The sequence below is a fragment of the Pipistrellus hanaki genome, assembly GCF_964339955.1.
Source record: "Pipistrellus hanaki genome assembly, chromosome: 13".
NCBI lineage: Eukaryota > Metazoa > Chordata > Mammalia > Chiroptera > Vespertilionidae > Pipistrellus > Pipistrellus hanaki.
Genome location: NC_140515.1, coordinates 30,409,045 through 30,432,057, shown reverse-complemented (window position 1 = coordinate 30,432,057; position 23,013 = coordinate 30,409,045). Strand labels below are relative to the sequence as shown.

Genomic DNA, 23,013 nt, shown 5'->3' with positions numbered 1-23,013 from the left:
GGGGTCCCATCAAACCCAGTTCATGAGTACATTTTCAGGCCACTTGCTACCCCAGGGTCAGATATCTAGTCACTCCCAGCGTTCACAGGAAGCAGGAGTAACTTCAAATGCAGAAGAGGGGACAGCAAAGACAAGCTCATCACTGTGATCCTACTGCAGGATTGGCCGGAGGAATCCTACAGCACAAACACCGCTCGTGCAGCTCAGCCTGCTGGCACAACTTGCTCCTATTGCAGAGAACTTTCTTGCTCTGAGTCCCATTCCAAACTGGATTACCCAGTAACTAGGTCAGCACTGCATGTCCCCAAGTGAAATAAATATGCTGCCGCTAAAACCCCGAGAGGCCCACCAAGATTACGCCTCTTTCTTTGCTACAGATAGCAGGAAATGCAGCAACGTACCTCTCACTTTCCAATGAATATCCCACAAGCTCCAGGATTTTGGACTCGATATTCCAATCACTTTGACAATGCCACTGAACTTTTGCAGGATTTATCTCCCGCCATCTGCCACGCTTGTTTTTCTTAATAAGGTGTCTAGAGTGTTTCCTAATGCCGGCTCAGCAGATCCCATTAGCGAGGTGTCATGAACCAACATGATGATCTGGGGCATAAAAAGATGAACAAGTTCACCCAGACTTTATTACGATAGAGAGGAAAAGTGGATACAGCGCCAGGGCCAGGTTGTAAAGGTGATTGTTAACCCTGCCACCTAAAGACAAACTTTAAAACAATGTTATTAATAGCCCTAACTGGTTTGGCTCAGTGGATAGAGCGTCGGCCTGCGGACTGAAAGGTCCCAGGTTCGATCCCAGTCAAGGGCATGTACCTTGGTTTACGGGCACATCCCCAGTAGGAGGTGTGCAGGAGGCAGCTGATAGATGTTTCTCTCTCATCGGTGTTTCTAATTCTCTAACCCTCTCCCTTACTCTGTGTAAAAAAACAATAAAATATATATTTTAAATGTTATTAATAGAGCATATGCCAAAAAATACAGCACGTGCCTGGATCAAATGCCCTCATACCCCAGTCTTCAGCTGCCCCTGGTGCACTGGCTGTCACCTGCATGTAAGCCCCTAGTGCCTGGACCCACAGTTACAAATTTCATCACCGCATGATTACATTTGTAATAACCTTGTCATTCTCCATTACCCGCTGTCAAGCACTCCCTCAGCAGCGGCATTGTGGCTCTCAGGGTCATAGGGATCCCTTTCGGGGCTGCAAGGTGAGTCAGCTTATGAGGATGCAATAAGCCCAAAAGGATTCAGGCCAGATCAGCACACTGTCAGGTCCCCACACGCCTAGTCCCATATGATGACATGAACTGCAGGGAGCATAGGACAGGCTGCCCAGTTGGTGGTGATTTGATCTGCCATTAAAAAGCGAACTCTAAACTAGAGCCAGGAAGTTTTACAGACTTACACAGGCGCTTAGAAGCTGCTCCTGACTAAATGAACTTTTCTTTTTGGAAAAAAAAAATCCCTTTAAAATTTCTTTTTAGTTGAAACCGGTTTGGCTCAGTGGATAGAGCATCGGCCTGCGGACTCAAGGGTCCCAGGTTCGATTCCGGTCAAGGGCATGTATGTTGGTTGCGGGCACATCCCCGGTGGGGGTGTGTGCAAGAAGCAGCTGATCAATGTTTCTTCTCTCATCGATGTTTCTAACTCTCTATCCCTCTCTGTGGAAAATCAATAAAATATATTTAAAAATTTTTTCTTTTTAAAATTTCCAACAAGCTCTATACGTAGTAAGATTTCATATTATTTGTATATTTGGAAATATTCCTGTGCTTTCTGTCCCTAGAAGTTTAATTGTATATATTATAGGTTCTAATGGGAACTACCACATATTATGATACCTCTGCATTTTGAAGTCATTACTCAATATATTTCCTGTCATCTGTTTTCCACTGTCATTTTTATTGTAACGAAATGAGACACATTCATTTTAGAAAAGTTGTTTCTTTTCCTGGTAGGTAGATATATAAGATTTTTTTTTTGCGTTATCTTTGATTTTTCTGTAGCTTTACTGTGTGCAACTTCTACCTAATGACAAGTTCTTTCAGTAATTGTGTATTTCCCTTTATTATTTCTTTTCTAATTTCTTTCAGGTCTACATTAAACTTATTTTTTTTAAAAATATATTTTATTGATTTTTTTACAGAGAGGGAGAGAGATAGAGAGCTAGAAATGTCAATGAGAGAGAAACATCGACCAGTTGCCTCTTGCACACCCCCTACCGGGGATGCGCCCGCAACCAACGTACGTGCCCTTGACCAGAATCGAACCTGGGACCCTTCAGTTCGCAGACCGACGCTCTACCACTGAGCCAAACCGGTTTCGGCTACATTAAACTTATTTTGAAATTGCCCAATATATTTTCAATATCTAATACTTGTTCTTTAAAAAATATATATCTGTAAATAGACTATGCTGCATTTTGGTAAAGTACTATCTTCAAATTAATTTTAATTGCAAACTGTTTAAAAAAAAAAACTTACTCATTAATTTACTAGAGGTCTGGTGCATGGATTTTCGTGCTCTGGTGGGGTCCCTTGGCATGTCCTGCGCCCTTTTATAATCTGGGACCCCTTGGGGGATGTTGGATAGCCAATCTCGGCCTAATTCCCACAGGCCTGATCCAGAGCAGGAGGGAGCTGATCCTGTGCGTTGAGCTTCTGTCCCCTGGTGGCCAGTGCACATAATAGCGATCAGTTGTTCGGTCACTTAGGCTTTTATATACAGTATATATACCGTAGATTATAAAGTATATGTTTTCATTATAAATGATACTTTCTTGCTGAGTCAGATGAACAGCCAGATGAAGAGGTGCATAGGGCAAGAGTCCCAAATGCTTTAGCCTCCATGGAGCTGGCAGAGCCACCCTCCTGGCACCAGTTTAGGAGCTCCCAAATTCCATTGTTTGGGGATTTTATGGAGGTCCCAGTATGCAGGCATAACCGATTAAATCATTGGCCAATGGTGATGTGACCAGTTTAAACCTAATCTCAAACTTTTGAGTTTTTCTTTTCAGTTATCTGCTCATATTTCTAAGTGTTCTATTCGTTTATTTATTTTAAAGAATAGTTTATTTTTTAGAGAGAAACATCGATGTGAAAGCACCCTATCAATTGGCTGCCTCTTAGATGCCCCTGATGGGGATCAAACCCCACAACCTGGGTATGTGCCCTGACTGGGAATTGAACTCACCTCCTTTTGGTGCATGGATCGATGCAAATACTCTGACTCATCTAGGGACCTTAGGAAAGTTAGATTCCTAGCACCCATACCAGCCCTACTGAATACATTTTTAGGGTGAGGTCCAGGCACAGTTTTTAAAGCTCCCCATAGCTACCAGTTTTAAAAGCTCCCCATACAGTTTATAGCTACCAGTTTATAGGAAATACAAAGGACAGAGGAACATGTGAAATGACACAATGGGATGCAATCAGCAAATTCCAAAACAAAAGGACAAAGGATGTGATTTTTTTTTTCACGAAAAAATTGCAAAGAAAAACTTTCATCAAGACAGCAGAGTAGGTAAACGCTATGCTCACCTCCTCCCAATACTATGGTACTTCAAAATTACAAGTAAACTACAGAACACCCCCCCCCCCCCCCCCCCCCCCGCAACAGCCTGAAGACTAGCTAAACAGAAGTCCTATATAATTAAGGATATTCAGAGGCCACATTGGTTCTGAAAAGAGGGTTGGAGGTGCAGAAGGGGCGGGCCCCACAATCAGTGTGGCACTTAAGAAATGGAGGGGGAAGGAACCCTCGATGGTGGGGGGTGGGGGTATCAGGGCTGCAGGTGCAGGAGGGAGAGGTGCCAGTATCAGGACAAGAAATCACCATAACTTTAAAAAAATATATATATTTTATTGATTTTTCACAGAAAGGGAGATAGTTAGAAACATCAATGAGAAACATTGATTAGCCGCCTTCTGCACGACCCCTACTGGGGATGTGCCCATAACCAAGGTACATGCCCTTGACCAGAATTGATCCAGGGACCTTTCAGTCCGCAGGCCTATGCTCTATCCACGGAGCCAAAACGGTTTTGGCTCCCCATAACTTCTGGCTGTAAAAACCGGCAGGGATTGTAGCTGAGAGGGCTGCTTGCTGGAATCCCAGGTCCTTCTTAAGGGGCTGGTGCAGATTTACAGACTCACCTGCTCTGAATAGAAAATTTGTTAACCTTCTTCCCACCCAGCTTGCATACCTATCAATAACTGCTTTAAATGTAAATGGTTTAAACACTCTAATCAAAAGATTAGTTTCCATTGATATACAAGTGGATAAAGAAAACATGGTCAGCACTAACTGGTTTGGCTCAGTGGTTGGAGCCTTAGACTAAAGGGTCCTGGGTTCAATTCCAATCAAGGGCACATACTTTGCTTGCAGGCTCCATCTCCGGCCCTAGTTGGGAAGCAGGAGTTGGAAGTGCAGGAGGCAATCAGTTGTTGTTTCTTTCTCCCTGCCATCCTGTCTAAAAATCTATAGAGGTCGACTGGTGTGGCTCAGTGGTTGAGTGTCAACGTATGGACCAGGAGATCACGGTTCGATTCCCAGTCAGGCCATATGCCTGGGTTGCGAGCTCGATCCCCAGTTTGGGGCATGCAGGAGGCAGCCAATCAATGATTCTCTCTCATCATTAAAGTTTCTATCTCTCTCCCTCTCCCTTCCTCTCTAAAATCAATACAAATATTTTTTTTAAAAATCAATGGACTAAGTGACTGATTTACTATCTGAAAGGGATTTACTGTCGGGGAAAGGGAGGGAGGAAGAGACTGAACATAGGCTGTGTACCTATGGATGAGGACAATGGGGGAGGGGAAGAGGGGCGGAGGGTGGGGTGGGAGCCTGGTGGAGGGGGGAAAGAGGTGGGGAACCTTTGTAATAGTATGAACCACATGTGTCAAACACAAGGCCCGCGGGCCAAATCCAGCCCACCAGGCCTTGCAATGTGGCCCGCACCGCGCTGTCATCACTGCACTCCGCTGTCAGTTTATGACATTGTCAGTTTATGACTGTTCAGTAAACCATTCGGCCCGCGATTTAGGCTGGATTTTAGATTTTGGCCCCTTCTCTGATTGAGTTCGACACCCCTAGGAACAATAAAGATTGATTTAAAAAAAAATTAATAAATAAAAATAAAAAATCAATGGAAAAAGCCGAAACCGGTTTGGCTCAGTGGCTAGAGCATTGGCCTGCGGACTGAGGGGTCCCAGGTTCGATTCTGGTCAAGGGCATGTGCCTGGGTTGCGGGCTCATCCCCGGGGGGGGAGGGTGTGTGTGTGTGCAGGAGGCAGCTTGTCGATGTTTCTCTCTCATCGATGTTTCTAGCTCTCTATTCCTCTCCCTTCCTCTCTGTAAAAAAATCAATAAAATATGGGAAAAAAATAAAAAAAAATCAATGGAAAAAATATCCTTGGGTCAGGATTAAAAAAAAAAAGGTACATGATACAATGGAGTATTACCCAGCTATAAAATAATGAAATCTTGCCATTTGTGATAACATAATGGACCTAGAAGGTATTATGCTAAGTGACACAAGTCAATCAAGAGAAAGACAAGTACCATATAATTTCACTTATATGTGAAATCTAATAAACGAACAGTCACAGGTAGAGGGAATATTATAACTAGAGTTACCTACTCTGCCGTCTTGATGAAAAGTTTTTCCTTGCAATTTATTCATGAAAAAAAATCACACCCTTTGTTCTTTAGTTTTGTTTTGGAATTTGCTGATCGAATCCCATTGTGTCATTTCACATGTTCCTCTGTCCCTTGTTTTTCCTATAACAACTTGGGAATTAGTTATTACAACCTTGTAATAACTATGGTGTTAGATGCCTACTAGACTTATTGGGGTGATCCTTCTAAGTTATATAAATGTCTAATCACTATGTTGAACATTTGAAACTAATATAATAATGCATGTCATTTGCAATTAAAAATTCTACTCTCATTGCTTATGCAGGGGGCACCTCTTATTGCCAAGTTGTTTTTCTACTGAAAAATGGGGGAAATGGAATCTTTTGTCTAACCAAGTGGACTAGGCAAAGTCAGCCTGAGAGTCTGTTGTAAATGACCATTGCTAGAAGAAAACAATCTACCTTGAGAATCTAGTGCCATCACGCACTACCCATCCATTCCTTCTTTCTGGTGAACGCTGACTTCACGCAGGCAGGCAGGCACCATAGGACTCATTTTCCCATGTCCGAGGACTTGGAACTGTAGAGGTTTCTTGAATGCATCAAATGAGTGGGATCCATGACATGTCCCCAAATCAGTAACATCTGGGTGGTGACCAACACCTTAACTGAGAAGTATGTTTGTTAAACGTGTAAGGCCCTTTATGAGCCTAACACACAGGACTGTCATAGCTGCCAAACTCGAGCAACTCCACGTTCTTGATTTTTGACAAGTTCTGACTACGGACAGCACAGTTCTTTACCTCCCTAACACCTCCCACCCACAACTCCTCACGTCTAACTGTGCTTCCAGCTTCAATGTGCCGTTACCTTGTTTTCTGGTGTGCAGGCAGCCTCCTGGTTCTCGTGCCCTGTGTCTTTTCTCTTGAGTGTGGACTGTGACTGGCTTCTAACAAAACAGAGTATGGTAAAGTGGGGGAATGTCATTTGAGATTAATTTAGGAAAGGCTCTGGCTTCCATCTTGCTCTCTGATGGAAGCCACCTGCCACGCTGAGGCCCACAGGCCGAGGAACGGAGGGCGGGCTCTGACCAATAGCCAGTGGGGAACTGAGGCCTCCATCCAACACGCCACAGGAACCGAGTCCTGCCCCGAACCGGCCGAGCGGTTTGGAAAGCCTGTCGAGCCCTGAGATGACTGCACCCCGATCTCAGGGCGAGAGGCTGAGCCCGAGGAGCCAGCAGAGTCAAAGCCATCATCGCAACTGGCAGAAACTCTGAGATTGAAAACGTTTGTTTCAAGCTGCTCCGTTTTAAGGTAATTTTTTTAAACACAGCGATAGAGAGCCAATGCACCAGGGACCAATGAGGCATTACTGCATCACAGCCTGAAAACTGTCTAGCAGTTACACCTTGGGCAAGTTACTTAACCTACGAGGGCTTTAGTTTAAGGTGACCAGACGTCCCGATTTCCAACAATTTGTCCCGCGGCGTTTTAAAAAATCGAGGATCGGGGGACAAATTGTTAAAAATCGGGACTGTCCCGCCAAAAGTGGGATGTCTGGTCACCTTACTTTAGTTCCTTATCTTCAAATGGGAAGAGCCCGCCCCACCTAATGGATTAGGAAGGCATCTGTTCACAGACAAAAACTGCTTGATATGAATACCAACATATAAAATTTGGTTAAGGAGCAGTTTCAATTGAACTTTTCATAATTTATATTTCCCTACATCAAAAACATGTTCAACCAGGAAAAAAAAACGACATATTAAAAATCAGGTAAAACCGTGCTCTCCTTTTAATTCATGTTTCCTTCTTGGTCGCTACTTTGGTAACAAGTAGGTCCCCACCTCTCAAGAATATTGCATCTGAACAGGCCAAGCCAGAGCCAGTGCGAACACAGGCCCCAACCAGTGCTTCTGGAATAACAAGAACAGCAAAACCAGCTTCTTCTTTTTAGAAAGAGTCTGTGAGTTGGAGGGTCCAAAGCTCCACTCTCTAGAAAGAAAACCTGGGGCTCAATATAAAAAAGGAAAACCAAAATGTCTTAGAAATGAAGCATCATACCTCCTATACACAAGGTCAAGATGGTTCTTGAGAAATAAGCATCTGATTATCTGGCCTCTTGTATCAGGAATGGCCCCATTCCAGCATGTTTAAAGGAAGATTTTTTTTTTATTTCTATTTCATTTCCCAAATGGGTGTAAAATCTACCAAAAGGGAGATAATGAATCAGAATAAATCAGCTCACTCGCAAGAGACACTCCTAGGTAATGATTTTTAGTTGCTGAGAGTATCCAGCACATTATTTCAAAGTGGCAAACTTAGAGGTAATCTCAGAGGAGAATTCGAAAGCAGTAGCCACAGTCACTGGTAGAGTTATGTGAGAAACACAGACATATTACCCCATGTTTTTCAGTGTATATGTCAAGGGGCCCAAACCCCCGATCATCAAAATAAGTTATTTTGTACATTACAGTGCACAGAACCATAGAGGGAAAGACTCATGGAGAGTGACCGAAAGGCGTTTGCAAAAGGTTCACGTCACTCTGAGCGGAAGGCCCGGAGCCAGGGCTGCGGCATGGCCTTCATTAGCTTGACCCCTTCTCTTCTTTGGCTGCGGTGGCCTCGGCGGGAGCTGCCTTTTCTAAACGTTCTGCTGGCTTCTTCTCTTCCTCCTCCTCCTCCTCCTCCTCCTCATCCTGGGGATAGAGGTCTGGGTACTTCTGCATGCATTCCTGCATGGCCCGGAACTGGTCTACACAGTCTGATCCCTTGAGATCCTCCGTGCTGTAGTGGAAGCAGGAAAAGGCTGACTTGAACTGTTCCCCACAGGGGCCACTAGCCATGCCCCCAAGGCACGGGCAGTTCCAGTTAATTTCTCCGTTGGGCAGGATCAATCCTGGAACAGGAAGGCGGGTAAGGAGAAGGTGAGAGATGCTCTTGAAGGTTTCAGAACAAGTAAAACCAAGTCCTGTCCTCCCAGGCCACTTAAGAGCTGAACAGTATGAACGGTTGCCTGGCAGGCACTTGCCTGTGGACCTACCTCTTATATCGGGTGCAAATGCCTGGGGCAAATCCAGCCATCCTGGCTCAGCTGGAAAAAAGCCACCATTGGCTATATTCTCCACATGTAACCCTAACCTATATTCTAAGCCCCGCCCCATACTGTGGCTGTGCTCTAAGAACTGCCGACTGGAATCCATTTAGTCCAAAGTAGAAGCCATCACCCGATGGTTAACGGGGACCTTTGGAAACATACACACTTTAACACGCTGAGCCCAAAGCTGACCTCCTCCTTCCAATCTCTGCTCCCCGCCCACCGGCGCTGCTCCTCCAGCCCCCCTGGCTCTGTGGCAGCTCTCGGAAGTCACACACAGCGTGGGGACTGGTAAAAACCGGAAGTCTGATCCTTCTGTGCTGACTGGGAAGATGTCCAAGACATGTTTTACAAGGAAAAGGCTAGTGGCATACCAAAGAGGTGTGACTCCATTCTTATAAAAACGAGAAGCTTAGAGGGAGAGTAACTACATTAACCAAATTATTGCATTGTATATGTGTTGGGGAGAGTTTGAGGTTTCAGACAGATTTTCACTTAACTTTTTAACTTTACATTTTTTCTTGTCTTTGAACTTTGTCACATCTAAATAGTATTTTCTAGTTTTCCAAAATGTTTTCAAGATGATGGCTTAACTTCAGCTTTGTGACAGACATGGACAGAAATATAATTCATATAGAATTCTCTTAGATAAGTTGACTACAGAGACTGAGAGCACTCTTTAAGAAAGACTTGCTCAGCTGGGGTGGCTCAATGGTTAAGCGTTGACCTATGAACCAGGAGGTCACAGTTCGATTCCCTGTCAGGGCACATGCCAGTTTGTGTGCTCAATCCCCAGTAGGAGGTGTGTGGGAGGCAGCTGATCGATGATTCTCTCTCATCATTGATATATCTATCTGTCTCCGCTTCTCTAAAATTAATAAAGATATATTATTATTAAAAAAAAAAAAAAGACTAAGTACCCAGTGAAATCACCCATGATTTTTCACTCCAGGGAAATACTCAGGTCTGATACCACTAGCTGGTGCTCTGAGCTAGTGTCCGAAGTCCTAGGCCCAAGCTGGACCCTGTCTCTTAATTCTACCTTAGAAACTTCAGTGATCAACAAATCTGCTGCAGTGGCTCCTCACTACCCTGTTTCCCCGAAAATAAGACAGTGTCTTATATTAATTTTTTCTCCTAAAGTTGCGCTAGGTCTTATTTTCGGAGGATGTCTTATTTTCGGGGAAACAGTAGTAAACAGGCTAACAGTAGGGATGGCAATGAGACTGGCAGGCAGTTCACCACTGGCACTAATGACAGCTGCAATGCACATTTTTGTGCATGAAGTTGTATGTGGTAAATCACTTAATCCTTTGGTAGGTGTTTATAATTCTAGTTTACACATGAGGTTTATGGGGTTCAGTGGAGTCTAAATCAGGACTACAACAAGGGCCCTTAGAGTCCCAGAGCCCATGCTCTTTGCTCCACATGTCAGCGCTGGAAGCATATACAAATGCTGCCCCCTGGATGCTCAACAATGCTAACACACCTGCACAAACAGTTTGCAAAAGAAATATATCATAATGCTAACATTAAAAGTAATAGTTCAGCCAAAACCAGTTTGGCTCAGTGGATAGAGCATCGATCTGCAAACTGAGGGGTCCCAGGTTCGATTCCGGTCGGGGGTATGTACATTGGTTGTGAGCACATCCCCAGTGGGAGGTGTGCAGGGGGCAACTGGTCGATGTTTCTCTCTCATTGATGTTTCCAGCTCTCTGTCCCTCTCCCTTTCTCTCTGTAAAAAATCAATAAGAAATATATAAAAAAAACAACCCAAAACCAAAAAAACCCCCACAAGTAATAGTTCAGCTGAAGCCGGTTTGGTTCAGTGGATGGAGTGTCGGCCTGCGGACTGGGGGGGTCCCGGGTTCGATTCCGGTCAAGGGCATGTATCTTGGTTGCGGCGCATCCCCAGTGGGGGGTGTGCAGAAGGCAGCTGATCGATGTTTCTCTCTCATTGATGTTTCTTTCTTTTTTTTTTTAATTTTTTTAAATTTCTTTTTATTTTATTTTATTTTATTTTATTTATTTTGTACAGAGAGGAAGGGAGAGAGACAGAGAGTTAGAAACATTGATGAGTCATCGATCAGCTGCCTCTTGCACACCCCCTACTGGGGATATCCCCACAACCAAGGTACATGTCCTTGACCGGAATCGAACCCGGGACCCTTCAGTCCCCAAGCCGATGCTCTATCCATTGAGCCAAACTGGTTTTGGCTCATTGATGTTTCTAACTCTCTATTCCTCTCTGTAAAAAATCAATAAAATATATTTTAAAAAAAAAGTAATAGGTCAGCCCCGCTGGTATAGCTCAATGGTTAAGCGTCAACCTATGAACCAGGTCAGGGTTTGATTCCTGTTCAGGGCACATGCCCGGGTTGTAGGCTCGATCCCGTGTGAGTGTGCAGGAGGCAGCTGATCGATGATTTTCTTTCATCATTGGTGTTTCTCTCTCTCTCCCTCTCTGATATCAATAAAAATATATTAAAAAAAAAAAAAAAAGTAACAGTTCAGGCCCTGGCTGGTTAGCTCGTTTGGTTAGGGTGTCGTCTCGATATGCCATGACTGTGGGTTTGATCCCTGGTCAGGGCACATACAAGAAACAACCAATGAATGCATAGATAAATGGTACAACAAATTGATATTTCTCTGTCTCCTTTCCTCTCTTTCTCTCTAGTTAACTTAAAAAAGGACTATTATTATTCTTTAAAAAAAATAAGTAATAATGAGGTCTGAGCAGCCCTTGTACCACTGTTTATCAGAGGATTGAGCTAGAACGCATTAGTTCTTCACAGAGGGCACTATGAAGCCAATATGCACTTTAGGGAAACACTGTAAAAACATCACTGGTAGCTTCAGCATGTTAAATTAAGCGCAGATGCAGCATGTTTTAAAAGTAGTAATTTTGCAACTGAGAACTCAGAATCTGGGTCCCAGAGTGCTGTTTTATATACCGCCTCACACAATTATTCACAAGGGGTTGCAAAGGCAAATACCTATAGTGTTCAAGCAGGTATACTGTACATGACAAGCAGGTAGGAGGAAAAAAAACAAGTGTAATGGTGAAGAAATATATCATAATGCTAACATTAAAAGTAATAGTTCAGGAAATAGGGGAATGCACAATCTAAAGACAGACACATTCTGTTTTTATAAAAACACTATGAGGCAGACAAAACAAAACCTGATTTATCATCCTGCAGGCCTCACAGAGTCTCAATCAATTAAAGAAACATACTTAATATGGATCTAAAGTAGGGGTGTCGAACTCAATCAGAGAAGGGGCCAAAATCTAAAATCCAGCCTAAATCGCGGGCTGAATGGTTTACTGAACAGTCATAAACTGACAATGTCATAAACTGACAGCGGAGTGCAGTGATGACAGCGCGGTGCGGGCCACATTGCAAGGCCTGGCGGGCTGGATTTGGCCCGCGGGCCTTGTGTTTGACACATGTGATCTAAAGATAGGCAAAGGACTAGAATTTATGTGTGATTTACTTTTCTTTGAAAGAGTACTAGTGACCCGGTGCATGAAATTTGTGCACATTAAAAGGGAATTAATTAGAGGAAATATTTTAATAGTGCTATTTGGTCCCATTCTCTATAACAGAAGTGTCAGAGATGAAAGAAAATTAGTAAAATGTATATTAAAATCTTCCTTATGTCAGCGTCTGGGGTGAACCACGGGAACCAGAGCCAAGTCCCTGCCCACCCACATGAGCTTCGAAATCATGTGAGACTCAGATTCGGCCTGTCTCACTCACATTGGGCTAGATCCAGACCCAGCTGGCTCCACCCCCATCAAGCCCCACTGGGTGGGGGTGTGGCCTCAGGGGTCACCTGGCCGCACGCCAGGTCAGGGGGCATAGCCTGAGGTCCCCCAGCCTGGGCCAGGGGCACGCCTTGAGGTCCCTGTCAAACCCTGCTGGGTGGGAGGTGTAGCCTCAGGTCCCCCATCAAGCCCTGCTGGACAGGGGTAGGCTGCAGCCTAAGGTCCCCTATCAAGCCCACCAGCCCGGGGAGTGATGGGGAGGTGGGTAGGGCAGCGGCACAGCCATCTTGTTTATGGAATCCCTGTCTCTGCTGTTGGTGCAGCCATTTGTTATGGTGTGATGGTCAATTTGCATATCCCCGCTTTATTATATAGGATGATTTAAGATTACTCCTATAGCTGAGATTCTCAGAAATCTAACACTTTGTATAATGTTTGCACTTCCCACTGTCCCCTTAAGGTGCCAGATAACTTACTGAGCTTTCCTCTAATCCCTAGGAGCAGCCAGGGTAGTAAACAGTGTCCTACCTAAGAACATACACTTTATTCTTAGCATCTGAAAAACTCCAACTAGGAGCCCATACCCTACAGGCAGCTCCTTCAAGCTCTTTCAACCATATGTATCACCAATCAACACTAAAGGCTTGTTTGTTATCACCCGGGATGTCAGAAAAGGCTTTAGATTGGTGGAGTGAGTACTGTTTATGAAACTTGGACCATGTAGGAATATTGCAACTACACAGCTGCCTTACACAGGCTGGCTAAGTCCTAGAGAGTCTTTGGAGTGATGCCCAAGTGACCATTAACTGAGTTGCGTGTAACTAGTTAGCTGAGTCCTGCTGCTAGAACACTGCCCCTCTATCTCAAGTGAGCTGTTCTGGCAAGGTGCTTGCTGGGGAACCCACAAGGAGAAAGTACCTCACAGAACAAGGTGTGTGGCTATTACCGGTAGGTACCTGCTTGCTAATAGTCTGCAGATGTGGCAGAATTCAGCGTGGTAACTTGTTTGAGCAGGGGGATTCCTATCACCTTAACCTACCTGGAACTGCTAAAACCCACTGACACCCTTCCCCCAAACACAGTCACTGGGAAGCATCCAACTAGCAGCTTAAGCCAATGCAAAAACTAAGAAAAAAAGGCAGAAGACTTCAGTAAGGAGAAAAATCTTAGATTTTAGCCTAATGGCCAGGGAAGTGCATCAGAACAAGGGCCCGAACAGCCTCTTACAATTCTGAGGGAGATGAACCCACTGTCCTGAGATGGTCCATGGCTGAGATGCGTATCTGCCGTGGCTGGGGCAAAATGGGAGAACATTTTTGAACAGTGAACTTTCCCCTCAGTACACGTCCCTGGGTCCCAGGGGGCCCACGCCACTCACCATGCTCCTCGTATGGATCATTGGGGTCGTCAGCCACCAGCTCTGCATTGCTTGGCGTTTCATGGTCTTCTTTGGTCACAAATATAATTCGATCCTTCCCTAGTGTTCGGAGGGCAGAGAAGAAACTTTCACTCAAGAGCAGGGAAATCAGCCCTACAGCCAAAACAGGCAAGCACACCACGTTTGAAGAATGTCCCAAGTGAAACCCCAAAGTCAGGTGACCATCCAACTGCCTCCCTGGGCTGAGTCACCGGCTGCATGATGCCGGTTTAGCAGCTGCTTTTACTGAGTACCAGAGGCTGGAATGAAAACTCCACCAAGGTCTTGGGGGTGAGGATGACGATAGCAAACCCTGCCCACCAGAGGTATCCTCCACGTGGGAAAGGAGATGCCCCAATCCTACCAAATGCAGCTGCTTTTAGTCCCCAAATTGGCTGACATTCCAGTGATGCAACACATCTTTCTTCTTCCCGTCAAGAAAGGAGCAGTCCAACTGTCCATGTTATTTCCCATCAGCCTGTGAGCCCTCCTCTACTTCAATGTTGTCCACATCTAAATAGCATTTCCCTCTCCTCCCAGACCGTGCAGGGACCTGTGAGCAGTCGGGGCTCAGATAATACTGCAGCATGATGACGGCTTACTAGCCCAGGGATGCTGGGAGTGCCTGTTGCTGGGCACCCCCACCTGACACACAAGCTGCTGTCTCTGTGCTGGGTGTGAGGTGCGAGTGGGTGGAGCACGAGAAAAAGAAGAGGGTTCAAGATGATGATATAGAGCAGGGGTCCTAAAACTTTTTAAAGTGGGGGCCAGATCACGGTCCCTCAGAGAGCTGGAGGGCCGGACTATATGAACTACTAATTCCTACTGTAACACCTCGGCTGCGCTCACTGCCCAAAAAACCTGGCGGGCCGGATCAGACTCCTCTGCGGGCCGCATGTGGCCCGCGGGCCGTAGTTTGAAGACCCCTGATATAGAGTCTGAACTCTCCTTCCCCCATGGACAAACTGAATCTACAGGTTCATGTGAAACAATTTCCTTCTTAAAAAACCTAGGCTGGAAAACAAAAATAAACCTAGGCTGGCCTAGCCAGCTTGGCTCAGTAGATAGAGTGTCGGCCTGCGGACTAAAGGCTTGATTCCGGTCAAGGGCACATGCTGGGTTGCGGGCTCGATCCCCAGTAGGGGGTGTGCAGGAGGCAGCTGATCAATGATTTTCTCTCATCATTGACGTTTCTATCTCTCTCTCCCTTCCTCTCTGAAAAAAAAGAAAAAAAAAGAAGAAAAAAAAAAAGAAATGTATTTTCAATAAAAATATACTAAAATAAACACACACCAAAAAACCTAGGCTGGCTGGTGACAACTGCACATTGGGCAAAGAGAAGAAAACTACATCTAAGTGAGCAGGAGAGGCAGAGAGGCCTTGACACAGTCTCGCCATAAGTCCTGCCCCCATCACAGTGACCCACAACAGGGAGAACTCAAAACTCAGAGTTTCTCCTGGAGGAGTGAAGGGATGGAACCCCACTTGAGACACATACTTGAGAGATGAGCCCTCCAACACTTAACTTTGAAAACCAACAGGGCTCACTCATGTCCCGAGACCCTTAAGATTATAGCGATCTGAGAAACTAGTCTTTTAAAAAAAAACTTAGAAAAAAAAAAACATTTTTAATTGATTTCAGAGGAAGGGAGAGGGAGAGACAGAGAGAAAAACATCAACGATGTCAGAGCATCATTGATCAGCTGGCTCCTGTACGCCCCCTACTAGGGATTGAACCTGCAATCTGGGCATGTGCCCTGACCCAGAATGGAACTCTGACCTCCTGGTTCGTGGGTCAATGCTCAACCACTGAGCCACATCTGCCAGGCTGAGGAACTATTTTTAAAGGGCCCGCCCCAGGACTCAGCTTAGAGGCAGGTGATCACACCCAGACTTACAGCGAAGGAGGTTCACCTGCTTATATTAAACTGTTGGGCTGCCGAGACCAGTTTGGCTCAATGGATAGAGCGTTGGCTTGGGGACCGAAAGGTCCCGGGTTCGATTCTGGTCAAGGGCATGTACCTTGGTTGCGGGCACATCCCCAGTAGGGGGTGTGCAAGAGGCAGCTGGTCGATGACTCATCGATGTTTCTAGCTCTCTATCTCTCTCCCTTCCTCTCTGTACAAAATCAATAAAATATATTAAAAAAATAAATAAATAAACTGTTGGGCTGAGGCATCTAATTTACACACACATTTGTGACAACCTGCAACTTGTTGTTTTTTTTTTAGAACAATCACCCAACCCAAACATAACAGGATAGGCAGCAGAGCCAGACTGATCTCTCCAAAAACCAAAAACCAGATCAGGAAGACACCTTAGTCAGAACCCCTAGCCCCATGAACCTGGCTGTCAGAGGGCCTGAGCTTCCAGGAAAGCAAACTGGTAGGAGCCAAATGCATTAAAAGAAAAGAAAAGAAAAGAAAAGAAAAAAAGTTTTTAAAATTGATTTTTAGAGCGAGAAAGGGAGAGGGACACAGGGAGAGAAACATGGATGAGAGAGAAACATCATCGATCGGTTGCCCTCCCCGCACACCCCCCCACAGTGGACTGAGCCCACAATCCGGACATGTGCCCTGACTTCGAACCGGCGGCCTCGTTTCCTGAGTGTAGGCTCAACTGCTGAGCTACACCAGCTGGGTCAAATGCATTTTATATGAGGTTCTCCTCCTGGGAAGCACAGAAAAGGGAATCAGCGTTGAAGGAACCAGGATGGGTGTATTCCATGGCTCACTTCAACTAACCTTTCGGTGAACCTATAAAGTTTTATGGCCCTGATTTTACAGCATAAAAAGCAAAGCCCAGAGAGGTGACTCAAAATCAACCAGCAAGGCAGGGACCTCACCTACTGGACTCCCTCCTCTACGCCTTGTAGCTGCTGGCACTTGGCTTCATTTCCTAAAACCTGTGGCCGTCGGCTAACTACCGTGTTTCCCCGAAAATAAGACATCCTCCGAAAATAAGACCTACTTACAGGTTTCCTTCTGAGTGAAATATACAGCTTCCCCCCGAAAATAAGGCCCCCCTAGGCTCTGTCTCAGAATGCTATTGCTAAACATGAGAGATTTGGTCCACTGATTCTGAAAGAAATGGAGTCACAAGAAATTCACCAGGAAATTCAGGAATTGGATTGTTATGATGATGTTCCAGAAGATGATGACATGATTGTCATTGAATAAATGAGTAAATTCTTGATACTGTAGGATTCAGTTTGTCTGGTTTGTGTTGACAACTACCATACTACCATACCGTATACAGGTAATAAATTTCCTTTATTTTCATTTAACAATAAATGTGTACCATATTCTTCTTCATGGAAAAATAAGACATCCCCTGAAAATAAGACCTAGTGCATCTTTGGGAGCAAAAATTAATATAAGACACTGTCTTATTTACGGGGAGACACGGTACACAGCAGGCCTCTCTCCGATATTCCCACAGCGAGTGGGGAGCACCTTCTCCTTAGAGCCACACACGCTGCATGGTCATCAGCTGGCCCTGCAGTCCCTGGAGGGCTGGCCCCTCTGGGTCTTGCATGTCAGCTAGCTCCTGCCATCTTGTCATTACCCTCACAGGAGACAGCAGAGCCCCATTAAAAAACAAAACAAAACAAAAAACCCCAAAACCAATATATTTTTATTGATTTCAGGGAAGAAGGAAGAGGGAGAGAGAGAAACATCAATGATGAGGGAGAATCATTGATCGGCTGCCTCCAGCATGCCCCCTACTGGGGGCATGTGCCCTTGATCAGAATTATACCTGGACCCTTCAGTCTGTAGGCTGACGCTCTATCCACTGGGCCATACAGGCTAGGGCGGGAGCCCCATTTTACGGTGGGAAGTGATTTGTTCACACAGGGCTGGAATTTGAATCCAGTTCTGAGACTCCAAAGGCCACACGATGGAGATCCTTTCCACACACCTACACTGCCCCCAGAACACACAAACGTAAGAGTAATAAGGACAGCCTGACACTGAGTACTCAGCATCACCTGGATGCTATCCTGAGAGATCTGTGTGCTCAGGGCAAGAATAAATGTTCTGCACAATAAATACTGACCCAATTCCTGACCAAGAAGCTTGGAATTAAGTCAGTGAATGTTTGCTGAGTGCATAAATAAGATTTTTCTAAGCTACTGGTACCCACCTGCTGAAGGAAAAGACAAATTCTATAGCTCTAACTACCCCTGTGACCCAGGAGATCTGGGATAATGGACCCTCAAGGGGTCCCATTATCTCCAGGCACCATCCAAATGTGCCCATGGACAAGCCTCTGTCAGGGCCTGGAGTGAATTAGCTACTGCTGGAGCAGAGGCCAGGCCTGCAGAAATGGGCTCTCTGACTATTTCATGCTTTTATTTGGGGGCGGCGGCATGCTTGGGCCGCCACATTTAAGGAGGAGGCTTGGGGTGACAGCAAGAAGCAGGGCACTTCCAGTGAAAAGGACAGCTGCAGGGACAGAGGGAAGGCACCTGGGTGCGTCCCATCCTTTCCACACGGGTGACCCTCGGCGTGCACACGGACTGGACCTCAGCCTTCCTGAAGTTTCCATGCCCGAGCTGGTCTCCGCCTCCACACCTCACATTTCATCCCAGAGCAGACTTCTCCCACGTGGCCTGGGAAAGGATCTGGGCCAAGCAGCCAGGGCACATTAACTAACGACCCTGGTGCTCCTGTCGTTTCCAAAACACTGGAAAGCAACCTGCAAAAAATGCTGCATGCTAAGCAGAATAAGCTGACGGCGGATTTCTCAGCTCAGCTCTGACAGTTTTGTTTACCAAGACCTCAGCTAGACCCAGACCAATAATGGGGGCCAGAGGCCAGGCCTCACCCATCGAACATTAAATCAAGCTCTCTGGCATGCTCACATCGCTCCCTGGCTCCCAGGCAGCTGTGACACACAGCCAGGGGGGGAGTCCCAGGCCTCGCAGTCCCACCGAGACTGTTCCAGGTCCCTCCCACAGGGCCGAGTCCTCGCAAGCACCTTCTTGGACATCCCTCTTAGAGAGGTTATGCTGGCTGGCTGGATGTGATCCTGTGATTTACATAAGAAATATACATACTCTCAGGCCTTTCGCTTCCTGGAATGTTTAAAAGCGAATGCCAGGACAATGCTTACTTACTCCTAACAGTCCTAACTGTGATAGAAGGAGCCAAGCCTAAGCATGCCAACTTAGAACCAGTCCCAAGAATGCCAACTAGTGGGGTAATCAGGCACCTCCTTGGGGGACTCAGAAAAACAGGCTCTTCACCAGCTCAGCCTACCCACCATGGTAAACAGAGAAAGTGAAACAAGTTTCTGCTCTCAACCGAAATCCTGCTCGAATTTCAAAGATAAAATGGCCAGGAAAAGAGGCAATCAGAGGCGAGAGAGGTCAGTAGTTTTAGTCGTGGACAAGCTGACAGCGCGCTCTCTGGAGCAATGAATGGAGGCGCTAGACCCAAGGCTCACAAGAAGAGGCAGCCAACTAGAAGCAAATCAGTGCCCACTCCAGGACCCTGGGCAGGGCGGGAAGCCAAGGCCCCAGGGGGCTGAGAGCAGGACTTCAGAGAGGGGCTGAGAACGGAAGGACTAGTCGAGCAGCTGGATACCAAGGCACCCTAACTCTGGAGTTGTACTCTGCACAGCCACCCTCACTCCTGTCTTCTCTCACACTTCCATCATCAAATGAGACTGGTTCTAGCTCTAAGTACCAATATGTCTAGGAAGATCTGCATCCATCACATGACCTCATCTTTTTTTTTTTTTTTTAATTTAATATATTTTATTGATTTTTTTTTTTAAAGAGAGGAAGGGAGAGGGAAAGAGAATTAGAAACAGTGATGAGAGAGAACCATCAATCAGCTACCTCTTGTCCAACCTCCTACTGGGGATGTGCCCACAACCAAGGTACATGCCCTTGACCGGAATCGAACCTGGGACCTTTCAGTCTGCAGGCCGACGCTCTATCCACTGAGCCAAACTGGTTAGGGCATGACCTCATCTTCCACTACTTGCTCCCACGTTCCAGCACCTTCTTGCATTTACTTGAAGACGCGGAGCACACACATCCCTCTGGGCCTTTGCACAGGCTGTTCTCTCCTCCACTAGCACTTCCCTCGCATGTCTTCGTACCACCGGCTAGCATGCCACCTTCCCTGACCACTCCGCATCTCTGTTACCCTGCTTTATTTTTCTCCAAAGCACTTTCCCTCCCTAACATGTTATGTATTTACTTACCACCCATCTCCCTCAGTGAAACGTCAGCTCCTTAGGGGCAAGAGTTTGTCTTTCCCGTTCATTGCAGTACCCCAAGAGCCTGGGACAGTGCCCAGAGCATGGTGGGTAATCAATACTTGTTGACGGAGTGAAGTGGAGAAACTGAACTCTGGATTAGGACATGCAGCAGAGGGACAGGAAGACAGAACGATCATCACCATTAAGCACCTAGACAACATTTTTGGGTGGGTGGTCTCATCTTTCCCCGGAAGGGAGCATGGATATGCACTGAATCATTACATCAGAATCTGAGCATATCCAGCCCAGGAGTGTCCACCAGGCCACGGAGGCAGGTTTTGTCACCTGTGCTCACTACTAATGTGAAGTGGATGGCAAGTCACAGGGGTTCAGTGAATGCTTTCTGACTGAACAGGAGAGGGCAGGCTTAGTGTTAGAAAAGAAGCAAACTGACGAAAGGAACAGGCAAGAGTGGGCAGCCCAAGGCCAGGGAGCAAGGCTGAGCCATGCTGTGGATGCCTTGAATGCAAGCTAAGGCCTTTAACTGAGCCTGGGAGGGGAAGTAAAATTGCACAGGCAAGTGATTCAATAAGAACAGAGTGCAGGTATGTGCATGAGTTTATTCGATAAACATTTGAGCACCCCATTTAGAGACCAGGCCAGTGTTTCCCAAAGTGTGGTACGCGTACCCCCAGGGGTACGGGAAGTTTGGTGGGGATATGCACTGCACCGTGCTTAGCTGCGCCTAATTCTACGTTCTCATGAGTACGAAGGGCACTCAGCGTTATGAAAATTATAGAAGGGGTACACATATGTCAAAAGTTTGGGAAACACTGTAGATCTTGGGAATATGGTAAACATAGCCCATCTAATCCTCTTGGCTTTTAAGCCTTTACAGAGCAAGGAGTTTGTGATCATTTTTCTAAGTCCTAGAAGAAGCATTTAAAAAAAAAAAATTGGTGGGTAGAAAAAACCCAGAAAGTTGGGGATTTAGGGACAGTGGGTAGAGATAAGATAAACACTAGATAAGAGTGCTTTTTAATTCTCATTCCTAAACTAAGAGAGATCTCTGAACTCAGGAAAAATGAGAATCAAAGCTTTAACCCTTCCCAGATAACCCGTGATTCCTAGAAATCCTGCAGGGCCAGGAGGGGTTTTAATCTGCACAGCCTCATCATACCCTAAGGCTCCAAATTACTAGAGAGATTCAGAGAAAGAAAATTAAGAAACGGAGACCCACTGTTTAACGAGTGGTGAGGACAGAGGACTTTTATCCACAGCACAATTAAGCACTCGTCTATTTAAAGTGTTCTCATTAGCAACATCAATGACTATCATGGCTTTATGACCCAGGAAAGGAGGAGGAATCTAGAAGCAAGGTGGGGTGAGGAAAAAGGCTTAACATTTTAGACTGTTTCTCTAACTTGATTTATGACCTTGGGTAGGTCATTTCTCTGGGCTCCAGATTCCCCGAATTAAACTGAGGGAGCTGGACTATTTATTCACCAAAGAATTTCTAGGTGAGTTCCAACTCTTTCTGTAGCTTCTCAGGTGTCCACCATCCCCACCACCTGGGATCCAGAAGGTTCTTCATGAATATCTGCTTGAATGAATGAAGACTCACTTCTTTTAACCTCTCATTTTACATGTTTGGAACTCTAACTTTGTGTGTGTGTGTGTGTATGGATGGGGTGTGGGGGGTATCCTTCCAGAAGGCTCCCCGGAATCCACTGGGCACCAGATTGGATGGTGCAGTTCTGGAACCAGACTGCTAGGGCTTAAACCCCAGCTCCAGGCTTACCCATCACGTGGCTTTAGCCAAGTCACTCTCGGTCTAAACTGAGCCTGACTTACAAAGGTCGCTGCGAGATCAATGATAAACCCCATAAAGCTCCTTGAAAAATGCCTGATAAGTAGTTGGGACTCAAAAAAAAAAAAAAAAAAAAAGTTCTTGTCCTAGCTGTATAGCTCAGTGGATAGAGTATCGGCCTGCGGGACTGACAAGGGTCCCGGGTTTGATTCCGCTCAAGGGCACAGGCCGGGTTTCGGGCTCGGTCCCTGGTAGAGGAGTGCAGGAGGCAGAGGATCAATGCTTCTCTCTCATCATTGATGTTTCTATCTCTCTCTCTCTCCCCTTCTCCCTTCCTCTCTGAAATCGATAAAAATGTATATTTTTAAAATGTTCTTGTTGCCGGCACTTCTACCACTCTATCACACCTAACCAGAATGACTTTCCAGGACAGTTACAAGGCGCGTGCAAATGGGAACACGTGGTGTGTGGTAAGAGCGACGATAGTAAGAGTGACAATAAATTCCCAATCGCGAGCCAAGAGGAAACGTGCTCCGCGCTTCCCTTACCCGCTGGGGTCTAGTTTATAAACTCTCCCGCGAGCCGGCACCTCTGAGGTCCGGGTTCGAGCCTCTGTGTGACCTTGGAACAGCCTCGTTCCTCCCGGCCTTGATTTTCTCATCTGCAAAACGGGGGCCGCCCCGCCAGCTCCAAAGGTCCCGAGGAGGATACCCCGGGCAGCCTCGGGGTTGCCCGCACCGGCAATGAGGTCGCAGAGGCAGCAGACCCCGGCGGGCCCTCGTAGGCCGGTCTCCTCGGCAGCTCACCCCCCTACCTTCCTGCCGGCAGTAGGCCATGGCTGCAGCCCAGCGCTCAGACCTCGCGGTGGTAGCGGCGGCGGCAGCGGGAGCGGCGGCTTCACGCCGTGACCTCTTCTCTGGTAGGACCGCAGGCTCCGAGGCCCACGTGAACCCGCCCCCTCCAGGCCTGCCCGCCGCGCGCCTGCCTCCGCGCCTTTCCAGCCCCAGCCTGGGGAGGGGACGCCTCAGCAGGAACTACAATATC

The 23,013-nt window shown here is 46.3% G+C and overlaps 1 protein-coding gene and 1 pseudogene across 2 annotated transcripts in view; one reads left to right on the top strand and one right to left on the bottom strand.

Moving 5' to 3' along the window:
• The window catches only part of LOC311632140 (protein Hikeshi-like), a 130,616-nt pseudogene that overhangs the window by 35,225 nt on the left and 72,378 nt on the right, over nt 1-23,013 (top strand). The window lies entirely within an intron of this gene.
• On the bottom strand, nt 7,430-22,979 carry CHCHD4 (coiled-coil-helix-coiled-coil-helix domain containing 4). Its single transcript, XM_084902652.1, has 3 exons — nt 22,784-22,979; nt 13,905-14,003; nt 7,430-8,556 (listed from the first exon to the last, which is right to left on the bottom strand). The coding sequence occupies exons 1-3, from the start codon at nt 22,803-22,805 to the stop codon at nt 8,246-8,248; spliced, it is 432 nt and encodes a 143-aa protein (XP_084758778.1). The 5' UTR covers nt 22,806-22,979; the 3' UTR covers nt 7,430-8,245.